This window comes from Misgurnus anguillicaudatus, chromosome 19 (genome assembly GCF_027580225.2).
Source record: "Misgurnus anguillicaudatus chromosome 19, ASM2758022v2, whole genome shotgun sequence".
NCBI classification, from domain to species: Eukaryota; Metazoa; Chordata; class Actinopteri; order Cypriniformes; family Cobitidae; genus Misgurnus; species Misgurnus anguillicaudatus.
The window spans coordinates 15,915,437-15,931,366 of NC_073355.2; the positions used below are offsets into that span (position 1 = coordinate 15,915,437).

A 15,930-nucleotide genomic window follows, 5' to 3' on the forward strand; every position below is an offset into this window, starting at 1 on the left:
GTACATGTGTGTATGTTCATGAATCATTGTAGGATGCTGTTTGTGAGTCAGAGACAGTTATAGTGACATTATGGACAGGTACATGGAAAATATTTATTATTATTAGAGGCGGCTTTACATGGCTACTTTTGTGTTAATATTTAGTGTTAGATTTAACACAATCTCATGGCAATTCGTATAAATTTTACGAGGTGGCTAATTCGTATTCATTTATATGACCAAATTTGTTCGTTTTTATGCAATTTGCTTTTGCCCAGTGACATTGGGTTTAGGGGCGGGGTTAAGGGTGCGGTATTATTATTGTGTTTTTAAATCGTACGTATTTTTTGTACAAATCACTTCGTACAAAATTATAACACTCAGTTAAACTAGACTTTGAGCATGCAATTTTTTTTCGTACGTTACTGCGAATACGGGTAGTAGAGCTGTCACAGTTATGAAATTTGGTTGACAGTTAATTGCCTAATAAATTGTGATGATTAATACGATTAATTGCCTGTTTTACAGCTTTGCCGATTATGCCGATTAATTGTCTGTTTTTTTGCTTTGACATTTAATTCTCATACATTTTTTTGTTTGTTCATGAAATCATTTTCGCACATTGTTGTGATTATTTAAATTTAATATTTTGCAAGGTTTATCTGGCAGTAAATATTAATACACATAACACATATCTAAAAGTAATCTGATACTGTCTTGTTTATACAGGCGCTGTAGCTCCCCCTTGTGTTTTTTAGAGAGATGTGCAATCATTGCGGTGATCGGAAATCATCGCGATGAGGTCAAACAATCATGATGAGATGATTATTTAATCATTGTGACAGCCCTAACAGGCAGGGAAGTTCTTTGGCCTTTTCCATCTTTGCTTTTTACTAGAGAGGAAGATTCCTCCATGACGTACCAGTTTTCTACTGGTCACATATCTCCAGAGTTCACTAGACTTGACCCACTGCGCAAAGTGAAGTCGTAACCAACGTCTTTTGCATCTCTTTTTGCACGTCCAATTTTGGTCCCCTGAAGGTGCAGACTGTGACGTCAGATGACGTTTTTTTTTTAAAACGTCTACCGAACGTCCAGTATTGATGTTCACTGAACCTTTGTATAGGGGCTAATTGTAGTCCAAATGTGATCGTTGCGGACTTCTTTTTTTACATCAAATTTAAACTTCCACTGCACAAAGTGACGTCAAACGTCTTTTGCATGTCCAATCTTGGTCTCACACAAGTTTGCGTTTTCGCTCTGAGGCATTCGCATGTGGATGAATGGAAGTCAATGTGCCCCTTTAGCCAATTCATAAAATATGTAAGAATTCCCATGAGATCAACTTGATTAGATTAGCTAAATTAATCCAACTAACACAAGTTATGGTTCTCAATGTTATTTTTTAATCAATATTCACTTTGTATCGGTATTGTGTGTATAAATAATCTAAGTCATGATTCTGTGTGATCCTTTTTGTTTAACCCCAATACTCGTACGGTATTGTGCATGCTTCAGTTTGAATATGAGTTTACCTCAGCATAAGCTCACAGCGTATGATGGCAGCCGAATTGTTGCAGGGGAACACTTGACGCATGCTCTTCATTTGAGATAGGCAGTAATCACAGTAAAGCCTGAAGCTTTCTGCCAAGAGACTCTCCTGCACTCAGAAACACATCATGACAGATTACATCCAATTCATTCCAAACTACAGCCTTCAATGTTTAAAACTCCACGGACTCTTAAGAGTACTTTGGCAGACCGCTAAAGTCATCATCATCCATCGTGTAACAGCATCTGTCCTGGCATTTAGGTTCAGTAAGCTACTGTACTGTAAAGATACTTATGGTACTGACAGTGTACTACTACCATTAAATTGCATTGCAGTGTCATATACATGCACTGATTATACATTAAATAGACATTTGCCTGTAATGCAAATCTGATCCACATTACTGAATGATCCAACGATCACAGTCGCTAGTAAAGACCCACCAGCTCGCCGTGCACGCCAGCGTCCTCCCACTCCGCCTCCACTGTTTTCAGCAGTCTGAGTAGCAGCGCGTAGCTCATCCTCTGAGAACGGTGGTGACTGCTGTAACACTGCCAACGGCTGCAAACACAAACACAAAACATGCGCTTTACACGCTAGTGTCAGTCTCACTATTGGCATGGACGTGTAGCTGATGCACGCAACGATTCTCAGGATGGGTTTCGGTGTTACTGTATCAGCATGTTTTGCTTAAGCTGTTAATAAAAACACGGCAAATGATCTCAGAATGTTTGGTACGTACATGATGGCCTGCTGCAGCGGAGAAAGGTCGGCCTGCACCGCGTGATGGGACAACACGGTCCATGCGGCCGCGCACACCTGTCCGTTCCAGTTGTAAGGCTCTTTCTGGATGTTAAGTGGTTAAAATTATTGACAAGCGGGACAAGTAATGCAAGCTTTTGTGGCATTAAAACACAGATCAAGACAAAAGTGATATATCTGGTATAAAAGTGCAACCTGAATCTGATTGTGTTCGTACTCCAGAATCTGACTCAGCATCTTCTTGTGAATGGTGACATTGGAGGCCATTTTACTCAGCGCTGTATCTCTCTGTTAAGTTAAAGGATGTTTGGTGAATAAATGGTTTAAACAATTAAATGTTGTAAACAATGAAAGCAAGCAAAACATGAAAATGCTTTCATTGTTTGTACTTGAGCCTTTTGTTAACTTAACCCTCTGGAGTCTGTAGGTGTTTTGACCTGCAATGACATTTGTGTTTTTTTTCAGTTGCTTAAAAACATAATAATGACAAAAGTCTCATAACACTGTGTTCAGCACAAACTAGGCTACAATATTATGTGAGCAACATTTATGTACATGTTTGTATTTTTGAGAGAAAATGTTTATGCACGTTTTTTAAGTCACTGATATAAGTCCACAAAACCCATACTAAACAAGACTTTTCCAAATAGGGTGGCCATTCGTGCCAGTTCTGCCGGACACGTCCCGAACATGTTTTCGGGTCTGTTCTCCGGAAGTCGCGTTAGTCGACCGCATACGTTATCAAGGTTTAATATTTTGAATTTAATTTCAGAAAAGCAACCGTTACATTTCAAGGTAAGAATGAAACTACAATGATTGTATGTCTTAAAAGAAATAAATCTTAATTTTCTAATAGATTTTAACTGAAATGTGAGAACCTCGATGACGTGGGCGGTCGAGCAGCGCGACTTCCGGAGAACGAACCCGAAAACATGTCCGGGACGTGTCCGGCGGAACTGGCACGAATGGCCACCCTATTTCCAAACAGGATCTAGTAGTCTAGGGTTTATTCTTTAAAACGATGTGAAAGCCATTCTGCCTACTCATTCACATAAAACAATATATTGATTAAGTATTTCTAAGGCACTTTTTTCTAAGAAAGGCCATATGCGAGGAGGTGTGAAAGCTTCTGAATAATCTGTGATTGACACCTGAGGAAACAAAGACTTTCATAATGAGCCACATAATGAGCCTTTTAGGCAGGAATGTTTGAGGAAACTACTTTTTCTGTTGTAAAACCATGATAAGGTGTACTTGTGAATTTATAACAAAATATTTCAATACAATAGAAATATATATACAGGAGTTTGGTTCAAAAACGTGATCAACGCCATTTAAAAAAAAGAGTAAGTGTTTTGATTAATGCCTTTAATGTTTTTTTAATGAAAATAACATGGCAAAGATGAATGCACATTTATATTTTGATTCAAAGATTTATAGCATTCGGAAAAAAAATCATTGTTTTTATCAAATCGTTTTTATAATAAATCTTTGAAAATCAAATTATGGATTTGATGGATTTTTTATGTTTTTATAACCTAAAGATGCTATGTGGATGTAATAGAAAATAGTGGTTTTTATCTTGTCACTTTCTTGGTATAGAAAACATGTTTTTACAGAAATTAGTCAAAATGGATTTATTGCGTTTTGGAAGCAAACTCTTCATAAATATATGAATGAAATTTGTATTACTATAGAAAAACTGGTTTCTGTAATGAGACACTGGTAAATTTGTGGTTAATGTGGTTTAGCTACAAATACTATAGTAAATCATGGTAAATTTAGTAAGGGATGACAGGGGTCAAGTTATCAATACTTCGTGTTTGTTTACAGACGCCATTACTCCATCGCCGTGTTGTTTGAAAGCAGCGCAAAGAAATGCCTTGCTGTGCAGAGATAGATGTGAATAAACAAGGTTTTAGATGTCCCGTTTGAAGTCGCGTCATTTATAAGAATACCACAAAGCACGTCAAATACAGTATGATGCCTTGTGTGTTAGCGTATGTGTGTGGGCTTCATGCGTAGTGTCTAACAGGAAGCACAAAGGAATTACTGGCGTCTGGAGAGAACTTTTAGTGAGGAGACAGGCGTGAGCAAATAAGGATTTAGATGTCATGTTTGCTGCACTCGGATAAAATAACTCAGCACAGCACTAAATACAGAACTGGATCAGGGATTGAGTGTTCATTGACTGTGGGGCGTGAGCTATGCATAAGGATCGTCTGAGCTCTTTAACTTATTAATGGCATGAAGGTGTGGCGATCTTAGGTCATTTTAGAAAATAAAGTATCAGGAGAAAGATGGTACCTCTCCTCCTTCTCATACAGTTTAAACCGAATGAGAATATTTGTTTTCGATTTCACTTACATGATTTAAAAGACATTCCAAGCATTATGTAGACATTTATATTTTGTTTGTCTCTTAAATATTATTTGTTAAGTTACAGTTCTTGTTAAGAAACATCATCATCGTCATTTTAAATGATGCATAAATCATGTATGTATGTCCAATGTAAGTCTCTTTGCGCAGTGATTGAAAAATAAAGAGATGGTCAAATAAGAGTGGCCAGCAAGTCACTGTAGTTTATTGCGAAATGAGTAACTGGGTGACTTCACCAAATGACTTTTGAGAGGAATTAACTTGGTATGATGTTATGATAAGCAAATAATGACAAGGTTTAGGGGTGAACACTTGCTGTAATAGACAAGTGCTGCTAAAGCTCAGCAGTACCTGAGTGGTGAAGAGACGAAGAATCAGGTGACATTCTCCTTGAACTTTAGAGGCGCTGGACCTCGGCTCCAACTTAAACCACTTATCGTAACCAACAACCGGGATCTCCTAGAGAGGCAGAACGTGTTATGAAAGTAGATTTGCAGAAGAAGCGACTTGCTATACCGCAATATGGATTTAAGCAAAACTCACATTCAATGGGATGTTGATGCAACCCAGGAAGTCATCAGCATTCTCCTCACTTCCAGACGCAGCTGCTCCATTGGCCCTCACCGATTTGGCAATTTGCTTGAAATATCTAACATGAAAGTCATCCAACTTGAACATCATTACACTTGAATTTAAAAAATAATTTTCAGTAAAACATAGCAGAATAGGATAGAAAAGTATTGGACTGCCAATAAAGTTTGGCTGGGCATACAAAGGAATTTGGATTTTCAAAAAATCAACAGCATTTGATGGATAAGCTACCTGCCCATTCCTCTGAATCCACTGATTTCGTTCAGTTTCTTACAGGCTTCTGCAACAGAAACATCGTCATCGTGATCCCTGGAGAGATAAAATAAAATCCTTTTAGATGAGAAAAACTGCCTGCAGATGACTGTTCTCGGTCTGAAGGACACATTGATTCATCTCACCATATGTCCAAATGCAGAAGGTCATTGTGAACATCATCAATATCACTGCGAATAAACAAACACATGTATAAGCGTACTTTCACTTCGAGCAAAATTGGCTGGATTATAACTTCAGACTTAAAGATGGTTTTATATCATCTAATAAGATCTATTCAAGCAGTGTTGTGAGAAAGATACTTACAAAACAAAGTGTTCGTTCCACACCGGGTTTAGGGTCTCTGGTTTGACGTCGGTCACCTGGATATCCCTTCCCGCCAGTACCTCCTTAACGCTGGAGCGCTTCTCTAACTTTTCACGCCTCTTGCGAAAACTGAACTTCCTCTCTTTTTTCTCTTCTGTTTCTTTGGGCGACTGTCCCAGGAGAATTCCCAGCATGCAGTAGGGGTCACTGTAGCCTAGACAGCACCCGTAGAAGTAAAGATGAGCGGTGGTTAATTCAATTTGGGATACGATAAAGTACTCTGAGGTATAAACGAACAATCTGCTTTATTAACAGTGATTGCTTGTCGTCCCATTAATTACGAAGGCCTGCATAAAAAGAGTCTAAAAGATGCATTAAGCAAAATAAATAAAATGCCCTTTGATGATTTTGTAAGGACTTACATATTAGATAATATGTCTGTGTGTCCCTCTGCTTTGAAAACCAATATAATATTAGATATATAATATAATATTAACAAACCAAGCCATGAAAGGCAAGAACATCTTACCATTGGCGTCTTTGGCCATGAGATTTTTGCCTTTCATTACAGAGACCCTGAGAGAATAGCTGGCTCTCTACAAAAAAAGATTTCAGACATGGATTAGATTAGGCACCACAGCAATAATAAAAACTAGGAGTGAACATTTGATGCTCGACATGGGGGTGGCACCTCAGGTGAGAGCACACAGTCAATTAAATGCAAGAGTGTCGCGCTATATCACCGAGCACCTGTCGGTAGCAGAGGAATCAATAAAGTTTTCTTTCTCAGATGTCAAATGTTGAGTATATTGTGTGTGACATGCATGGGTAGAGAGAGACTGCTGTGTAAATGAAGGTTTGGATCGTTGTGAAGAACATTCAAATGGCACAACTTTTCTTAGCTCTCTTCAAAACCTTTCAAGTGTTTACAAGAGGCAACGGAAGCCTCTTTCGCAAAGATAACACAACCCTGTTTAATGATGTCAATACTTCTCATCATTCTTTAGACTTGTAAGAAAGAAAAATGTGAAATCTGTCCAATATGAATGGAGCACTTGATATGAAGAACAGTTAACGGTAGTCACTTGTGACTGACATGGCAATACGTTGAACGTTGGAGTGTTAAAGTATATGACAAAAAACAGTGTGACCATCATCACCTTGGATTCTCGAACTCTTTGCAGGATGATGTCATGTTCCTCTTGGCCCATATCAAAGACCTGACGAAGACAGTAGAAGTTATGAACATGAAGAGGGAGGTGGAAGGATGCTGGTAAAACTGACACATGTAAGGTAAGAGACCATTTAAATACACAATATTGCATGTACAATAGGGTGCATCAAAAAACACAATTCTTGAATTTTGATATGGCTGGGTGCTAAAAGTGTTCCAATATATGTAGAAACAACACATGCAAAATATTTTTCCAGTACATGATGATTTAGGGGTGCCACTGCAGATCTGTTTTTGTTGGATAAAGTGGTTAACAGTGCTCCATGCTCGCCATGGAGATCTGAGGTAAACAATACTACAGCTCACGAAAACTGAGCTGATATTTCTGTTTGAGGTGATCTTTCTGTGTTGGGTATGTATTATTACATATTACTATCATACCAGTTGGAGGAGCATCTAACAGTGGTGGTTGGAGGAGCATCTTACAGTGGTGGTTGGAGGAGCATCTTACAGTGGTGGTTGGAGATGCAGAGTGGCTGAAACTGCTTAGTGTCCCGGCGTATAGACGCTTTTACAACTCACGTGATCAAATAGCCTGCGCGCCAGAGGTGGTGTTGTTCCCCAGTGGTTCTAACATGTTAGCAACTCAGAAAGTTTATTAAAATGGTTTCCCAGCATCAAAATGTCTGGTTGTTGCGTTTGGTTGCACTAATATAACATACTAATAGCATACATGTATCTGGCAACTTTATTTTTGGCCATCTGCTAACGTCTTCTATCCACTCCACTATAGTACACGGATCTCGTATCTGTGTAGAAAAAGTTGATTATGTCAACTTTTTAAAATAACTTTCTCTGTGTTGCTTCACTGTTGATTCTTACCATACTTCCGTTGCCTAAATGCGCGTACACATACATCATTGTGTACAAACAGTAAAAGGGTCTATAAGAAGCAGACCAATTAGGCATGTGGAGTGATCATTGCCTGGTTGACATGCAAGTTGCTGCGGGACTGGTGCAGTGCTGACCAGGTTCTCAACATGGCATTTGACACCGAGTCAAGCACCGGCCATCTCACAGCAGCCTGCATCGCCATACAGCTCTCACTGGGCTGACCACTGCTTTGGTCTGGGTGTCGGAACCATTCGGTGAGGTCCTCCTGAACCAGGTTTTCACAGACCTGAAGGTGGAGTCATCACGCTCACCAGAGGTTACCTTGTTTACACATCTGAGAGAGAAATGGAACCTGTTACCACAAGAATCCAGCAGCCAATGGTCCCGCTACATTCATGGCAACACCGAGCAACAACTCTTGCTGAACTTGTCAGGTGCGCAAAAGAAGTCACTGACCACAAGCGAGGTGACTACCATTGGTTTTTGTGCAGCTGTGTCTTGTGTAGATAGTGAAGAGCAGACTGCAGTGACCTTCCAACGACCGGGAGCACTCCACAAGGCACGATGGATGGGTGACCAATGCTGTGTTTAAAAAAAGTGAGGTCAATAAACGTTGTCAAGGACTGTGCTGAGCGTGGCGTCAAGCTCACATCCAACTTCGTCACAGTGGCAAGGAAGGAGCAGCACCTGGAAAATGTGCTGTAGGCAGTTGAACATGAACGTAACCAACAGCCAAACCTTCTCCGCTGCAAACGCAAGCTAATCCCTGTATAGGACGTTACTCTTGGGTAGCAGGTGGGGAGACATATCTGGGGAGAGACGCACTGGCTAGGCTCAGAGTTCAGGTTCCATTTCCTCTCTCTTTCTCCCTGGTGATGTTGCTCAGTGAAGCAGACTCTGGCACAGACTAAGCAATTAAGTTTGAAGTTAAGTTAGTGTCAGCTCCTACCATTAGGCCACGTTAGTTGCCAGTAAGTTAGCCACTATCACTCTAAAAACAAACGGTGCTAAATAGCACCAAAAGTGGTTCACTGGCTCGTAATCATAGTGGAACCATTTTAAGTGCCATATAACACCTATGTAGCACCTGTATAGATCCATATTGTGCTATATAGAACCATATCTGGTGCTATAGTGGTGCTATATAACTCCTGTATGGTTCTTCATAGGTGCTATACTAAAAATTATGATTTAGCACTCATTTTTTTTCAGAGTGAAGGGTTTGTTCTTTTAAGTGTGCATTATCGCCCCTTGAGTGGTACAATAAAGTCAATTAAACTTAATACGAGTGTCCGACATCCATCACTGCTGCACAAAATTCAGGGTAAGGCCACTTGAACATGTCCCATTGACCTCCATTCATTTTGTCTATAGGACAATTGAATAGAGAATCTTAATAGTTGACAATGAGTTCACTGTACTAAAATGGCCCCCACAGTCACCAGATCTCAACCCAATAGAGCATCTTTGGGATGTGGTGGAACGAGAGCTTCGTGCCCTGGATGTGCATCCCACAAATCTCCATCAACTGCAAGATGCTATCCTATTAATATGGGCCAACATTTCTAAAGAATGCTTTCAGCACCTTGTTAAATCAATGCCACGTAGAGTTAAGGGAATTCTGAAGGCGAAAGGGGGTCAGACACAGTATTAGTATGGTGTTCCTAATAATCCTTTAGGTGAGTGTACATTCTTGTATGTTTATTTATTTATTTAGTGTTTTTATTTATGTATTTAAATAATTGTTCTCAAAAATTGTGAATGTTGAAATTCATTATTCTTGTCAGTGTTGGCAATCAAAGGTCGGGTTATGTCAGCAACCAAGGCAAAATTCCATCTCTTTTTCTTTCTGCAGAACAATTTTACACATCAGACACTTCAAACGCAAGACCTTTTGCCATCTCTGTATGATTGGTCTGAGAATGGATTTGTGCTCCTCTGGAGTGACAGGGGTTTCATGGGTGTAATATAAGTACCAAACATCAATCCCCATTGGACATGGGCTTTGATGTTTAATTATGTCTGAGACAAGAGCATCTGCTCCAACTCATAATACCAACACAAAGTAAACAAACATTCCCTCCACCACCACCCAAACGCAATCCTCCGTTCCTTCACAATCCCTAAGAATAGCTTTGCTATTAAACTAATTTTTACACCACTGCTTCTGTTTCATTTCTATTAAGTAATCAATCAGAGCGTGACATTTCTTTGAGTCAGTGGATTTGGTTTCTCGCAGGAGACTACGGATATTTGTATTGATATTAAAAGATGCACCTGTTGAACTTTTTAAAGTGTTTAAGCAATGCACAATGCAATCTTTTAAAGAAAAGTGTTTGCACCTTCTGCAGATAGCTGAAAATCTCCCCTTCGTTTGTGACATATTCTGGTGATGGCACCCCAACCCGGTTGACCACGGTGTAGATGGCTTCCTCGTACAGCAAGTCGAGCTAAAACGAAATAATTGATCTCATAAATGTGTGTATCCTTGACAAATGCCAGTGTATTCTGTATAAGGATACTCACCTCATCCCTGGTAGCTTTCTCTGGAACAAAAGTCTGTTCCTTACTCTCTGGTGGTGGAGGAGAACAGCTGCTCTCCTCCTGTAAATGCATGAGAACCAGCAGAGACAAAGATGAGAGGTAATCAATGAAGAGTGAGGGACATCATTATTTGTGCTTAACAATGAGCTCGGGAACTCTTTGTCAATGTAGATTTAAGAGCTTCAATGTACCGAGAGCAATGAGCCGGTGAATGAGGCATTTATGAAGCTTTTAGAAATGATTCTCAATGAGATGTTTCTAATTTCATCCGTAATATGAGTTCAGATGTGGTAATAGATGAAGAGGATCTGAACAATAACACCAAATTAACCTCCTACTTATGTCCTCATTTATAGACTGTTCAATATATTGATACAACAATTACTTTCCTTGCTGGTTTGTAAAGCTATTGTTTGTCTTTACAATTCTCTAACATGTAAAAAAAAAGGTCTTGGTCTTGACTGGGACTCGAGTAGCGTGGTAATACCATCCTCTGCTATTAGAAGCGTAATGAAGTTTAGCGGAAGTACGAAGTCTGACGTAGTCAGGCTAGGACTCGAGTTGGACTTGACAACAATACTGCAGGTCACCTTAACTTTTATCTTGCTTGAAAACACACATTATTTAGTACTTAAAGGGGGTTTCAACGACATTTTATGCATTTTTACTTAATAACACAGTTTGAGAGTTGTTTTCTCATGCTAAACGTACACTGAAAAAAAATCAGTAGAAATTGCAGCTGGGTTGCCGGTAACTTACCGTAGATTGAATTTAATACATTTTTTTAAGGTAAGTGGTTGCAATCAATTTATTTAGGCTAAAATAAATTGATTGCAACCACTTACCTTAAAAAAATTGATTAAATTCAATGAATCATTTTTTTTCAGTGTGGGTATTTTTCTTTAAAAATATTTTTTTTGCAAAAAGCTGAAATAATTGCATTTTTGTGAAGGAAATTTGTTAGAGATCAGATTCAGAATGATTATCAAAACATACACAGAATTTAACATTAGTAAATAACGTTTTGGCTTCAGTTTTTTCATGAATTAGGTAATTGCAGCGGTATTGCAGATTAACATAAAAATTCGTCAGGAACACGTTTTTTATACAAACGTTTTCTCTTAATTGACGCGAAAACTCGTCAATGGCAAGGAAAGAATTAAGTAAACATCATGTTCCATGAAAATATTTTGGAAATTTCCTACTTTAAATATATCAAAACATTTATTTTTGTCAGTGAATGCGGTTGCTAAGGACTTCATCTGGACGACTTTAATGCCGATTTTCTCAATATTCCGATTTTTTGCAACCTCAGATTCCAGATTTTCGCATACATCAATGGAAAGTTTATTTGTTTAACTTTCAGATCTCTAATTTCTAAAAATTGACCCTTTACTGGTATTATAGCATCTATTTTGGACCAGTATTGTGTTTTGACCCACATGGTATTCATTTAGTACCATAATATTACCATCTGATACCTATCAATGTACCATGGTATCACAGCACGTAAGGATAATGAGGCTAGAAATGTTACCAATCCCATTACTAAAAACAAAGGTGTTCTTGGTGGTGGAAAGAGTTTCAAGATACCCCTTTATTCTTTCAAGAACTATTACGGTTTTATCCATTAGCCATTAACAAAATGAAAAAAAATTCTGAATATCTCAAGAAAGCCCAAGATAATCAACAATTTACTAGCACTGACTGTCAGTGTTCATAAATTCACAACAGAGAAAAGTTATTAGGTTTGGGATTCACCGAAAAGAACATCTTTATCACAGAAAACTAAAATCACGCAAACAGCTGCAGAAAATCATATCAGAGACGTGAGGTAAATGAGGAACTCATTTTAGAGCATAAATGACAGAGGTTATTTTCATCCACAGCAAAATGGTGAATTCCGACATTGAAACCTCACATCAGACGTGCCATATGGTGGTGGGAGTATCATGATTTACAGCCTCAGAAGTGGATACAGTAGCTTGCTGTCATTGTGGGCATAATGAACTCTAATTGTAGCCTGTATCTCACAATAGTACAGCTCGACTAATGTTTTCTCTTAATTACTCTCCGCATTGTATTTTATTCTGCATCACGTTCATCCTGCTTTACTCTCCCATTCACATTTGTTCTTTATTGTGTGCCATCTACTGCAGGTCAAGTCGCATTTGTTTTTCACATTGGATGACATTTACTCGTATTGTTTCCGCCGTCGCATCAAGGTTCTGGAGGAATTATATTGTCTTCTTACTGTAAAGCCTGGCAGTAAATCTAATTGGTGAACCTTTATAGCGTGAGGGTCATCCGCCATTAGTCATAATGACCATAAATAAGCACAAGGCAAAGGTGCAGAATGACGCCACATTTCCACGTCAAAGACCTGACCTTTATCCAAATGAAATGTTGTGGCGTGCCTTAAGGTGTGCAGTTCATGCAAGACAGCACACAAAAGTATAAGTGACGTGAAGTGCTTTTTAAATAAAATTACAATTCATGGTACTGAATAGCATCCACAACTGCTTTTAAAGGATGTGCCATCAATGTTTATATCATTTCCCAATAAAGTAATCGTTGAGTTTAAAGATATGAAAAACATATTTATATACATTACTTGTTGGAATTAGACTATAAACATCTGCAAAGTCCTTCTCCAGTAAGTATACAGTAACTCACTGTAAGTGGTAATGACTTTTATCATCATAAATCAGGCAGCACTGATTGCTGCTCTTTCAACATTGACTGTTAGATCAGTGGGAGAGGAAGCTCTTTAATAAACATCTTATTCAAGCACATTAACCCTGATGTTGTCTTAATAAGAGCGAGAAGGGTGCTGCTTCTCTATAATAGCTGATATATAATATTCAACCTCACACTTTTGCTCTCAATCAATGCACAGAAGAAAGAAAAGCAATGCGCAGAAGAGAGGGAATCAAATTTTTTTTAAAAGATGGGATGGGGTGTGGTGAATCTTTTGAAGAATGTGGTTACCTCAGTTTGGCCAGCAGACAGCAGACTATCCTGTTTCTGGAGGATTTTATTCATGCGATCAAAGAACTCCCCGTTTCCCCTGGCAACCCTGCAAATAGAGATGGATCAGTTCAGTCGTGAAACATCTCGTTCTTGTTTATCTTTAATTATGCAATGTGCCTTCAAAAGGAGTTTCCCTACCAACAGAATCTAGAGCGCTTGGTTCCTGAGCATTTGCGCTGTATCGCATCCATAGAGTGTAGTGAATTTATGCTCATTCACACTAACAAGATGAGCTGATTCGGTGGCAGGCAGCCAGTAAATATGTGTTTCGGTTGACATGTAATTACTTGACCATAGATAAATGTGGAAGTGGTAATAAACTGTCAAATTGTCAAATTTATGCTGAAATTGAGAGCGGTGTTGACATATGTGACAAGATGAGCACAAATTAACATGCCGATTTCCCTTTCAGACAATGGCCACAGTTTAAAAACATGATTTTTCACGCTGAAAAATTAAAGCACTTCAGTAAAGTTAAAAGAAAATGCTGAAAAGATACAGACAAAAACAACAGATCACATCTTTTCATATGCGACTTATGGTAACTTCACACGACAACAATGGCCTCATTTATAAAATGTAGATTTAAAATCTATATATCGCAAATGATCTTGCACTTGAGTGCAGCTGAGCAGTTTCAGATCTCCGCCTTTAAACGCCTAATTAATGTCCTAATTAATGCACTCACCTAAAGGATTATTAGGAGCACCTGTTCAATTACTCATGAATGCAATTATCTAATCAACCAATCAAATGGCAGTTGCTTAAATGCATTTAGGGGTGTGGTCCTGGTCAAGACAATCTCCTGAACTCCAAACTGAATGTCAGAATGGGAAAGAAAGGTGATTTAAGCAATTTTGAGCGTGGCATGGTTGTTGGTGCCAGACGGGCCGATCTGAGTATTTCACAATTGGCTCAGTTACTGGGATTTTCACGCACAACCATTTTTAGAGTTTACAAAGAATGGTGCGAAAAGGGAAAAACATCCAGTATGCGTCAGTCCTGTGGGCGAAAATGCCTTGTTGATGCTGGAGGCCAGAGGAGAACGGGCCGACCGATTTAAGCTGATAGAAGAGCAACTTTGACTGAAATAACCACTCGTGAGGCATGCAGCAAAGCATCCGTGAAGCCACAACACGCACAACCCTGAGCAGGATGGGCCACAACAGCAGAAGACCCCAACAGGTACCACTCATCTCCACTACAATAGAAAAAAAAGGGTTACAATTTGCACAAGCTCAACAAAATTGGACAGTTGGAGACTGGAAAAATGTTGCCTGGTTGGATGAGTCGAGATTTCTGTTGAGACATTCAGAAGATAGAGTCAGAATTTGATGTAAACAGAATGAAAACATGGATCCATCATGCCTTGTTACCACTGTGCAGGCTGGTGGTGGTGGTGTAATGGTGTGGGGGATGTTTTCTTGGCACACTTTAGGCCCCTTAGTGCCAATTGTGCGTCGTTTAAGTGCCACGGCCTACCTGAGCATTGTTTCTGACCATGTCCATCCCTTTATGACCACCATGTACCCATCCTCTGATGGCTACTTGAAGCAGGATAATGCACCATGGCACAAAGCTCGAATCATTTCAAATTGGTTTCTTGAACATGATAATGAGTTCACTGTACTAAAATGGCCCCCACAGTCACCTGATCTCAACCCAATAGAGCATCTTTGGGATGTGGTGGAACGGGAGCTCCGTGCCCTGGATGTGCATCCCACAAATCTCCATCAACTGCAAGATGCTATCCTATCAATATGGGCCAATATTTCTAAAGAATGCTTTCAGCTCTTTGTTGAATCAATGCCACGTAGGCAGTTCTGAAGGCGAAAGGGGGTCAAAAACAGTATTAGTATGATGTTCACAATAATCCTTTAGGTGAGTTTATATAGCTAATTTTGCCATTGATGACAACAGTCTATGATTTAAACCCATCATTTCTCCTGCTTATGTTTGAACGAAAGCAGAGGGACTCATACATAGACTATCCCCTCAAAGTATTCAGGACAGAAGAGGTCGAAAGTGAACATTAGAGATGGATTAAAACTCCAGATGTGAACAATAATGTCTCTCTCTCGTCCAGTTGTGATCTGATTGGCCAAACACATTATAAAACCAGCTGAAACCAGCTAAAACGACATAACCCAACCTGAAGTGCACGGAAGTTCATGCCAGTCGATGCTCGTCTCTCTTTTTAGCAGGATGTCTAATACTTTACACATCTTAAGAATGGGCTCAAAAAGCAGATGCAGCTCAGCCGAGCAAAACAAACAAACATGGCGAGGAACATTGACAGCAGATTGCTGAATTTGTTAAGGACCTTGTTGCTTTGAGTTCATCTACAAAACGCTGGGGACTGAGGTGACAGGCCAGCGCATCCTCCGACAAGCCTGAAAATCAACAGCTTGAAGCACGTCTGGGAGAAACAGCCTCCGTGGAG

The 15,930-nt window shown here is 39.3% G+C and overlaps 1 protein-coding gene and 1 long non-coding RNA gene across 6 annotated transcripts in view; one reads left to right on the plus strand and one right to left on the minus strand.

Moving 5' to 3' along the window:
- LOC129431787 (uncharacterized) overlaps positions 1-15,930 on the plus strand; it is a 134,060-nt gene that overhangs the window by 88,376 nt on the left and 29,754 nt on the right. For 3 of the 4 annotated variants that reach the window (XR_012359161.1, XR_012359162.1, XR_012359164.1), the window contains exons 4-5: positions 7,027-7,135; positions 9,766-10,071. This is a non-coding gene — a long non-coding RNA (uncharacterized lncRNA). Of the gene's footprint in view, positions 1-7,026; positions 7,136-9,765; positions 10,072-15,930 lie in introns of those variants that run through there. The other variant, XR_012359163.1, reaches the window with a different exon arrangement.
- baiap3 (BAI1 associated protein 3) overlaps positions 1-15,930 on the minus strand; it is a 71,666-nt gene that overhangs the window by 20,519 nt on the left and 35,217 nt on the right. For both annotated transcript variants that reach the window (XM_055189791.2, XM_055189784.2), the window contains exons 3-16: positions 13,446-13,533; positions 10,437-10,514; positions 10,253-10,360; positions 7,003-7,062; positions 6,372-6,438; positions 5,843-6,056; positions 5,662-5,706; positions 5,495-5,572; positions 5,216-5,321; positions 5,024-5,131; positions 2,489-2,581; positions 2,274-2,377; positions 1,975-2,092; positions 1,515-1,639 (exon numbers count right to left, since the gene is read on the minus strand). In XM_055189791.2, coding sequence (XP_055045766.2) covers positions 1,515-1,639; positions 1,975-2,092; positions 2,274-2,377; positions 2,489-2,581; positions 5,024-5,131; positions 5,216-5,321; positions 5,495-5,572; positions 5,662-5,706; positions 5,843-6,056; positions 6,372-6,438; positions 7,003-7,062; positions 10,253-10,360; positions 10,437-10,514; positions 13,446-13,533 — 1,392 coding nt within the window. The remainder of the gene's footprint in view (positions 1-1,514; positions 1,640-1,974; positions 2,093-2,273; positions 2,378-2,488; positions 2,582-5,023; positions 5,132-5,215; positions 5,322-5,494; positions 5,573-5,661; positions 5,707-5,842; positions 6,057-6,371; positions 6,439-7,002; positions 7,063-10,252; positions 10,361-10,436; positions 10,515-13,445; positions 13,534-15,930) is intronic.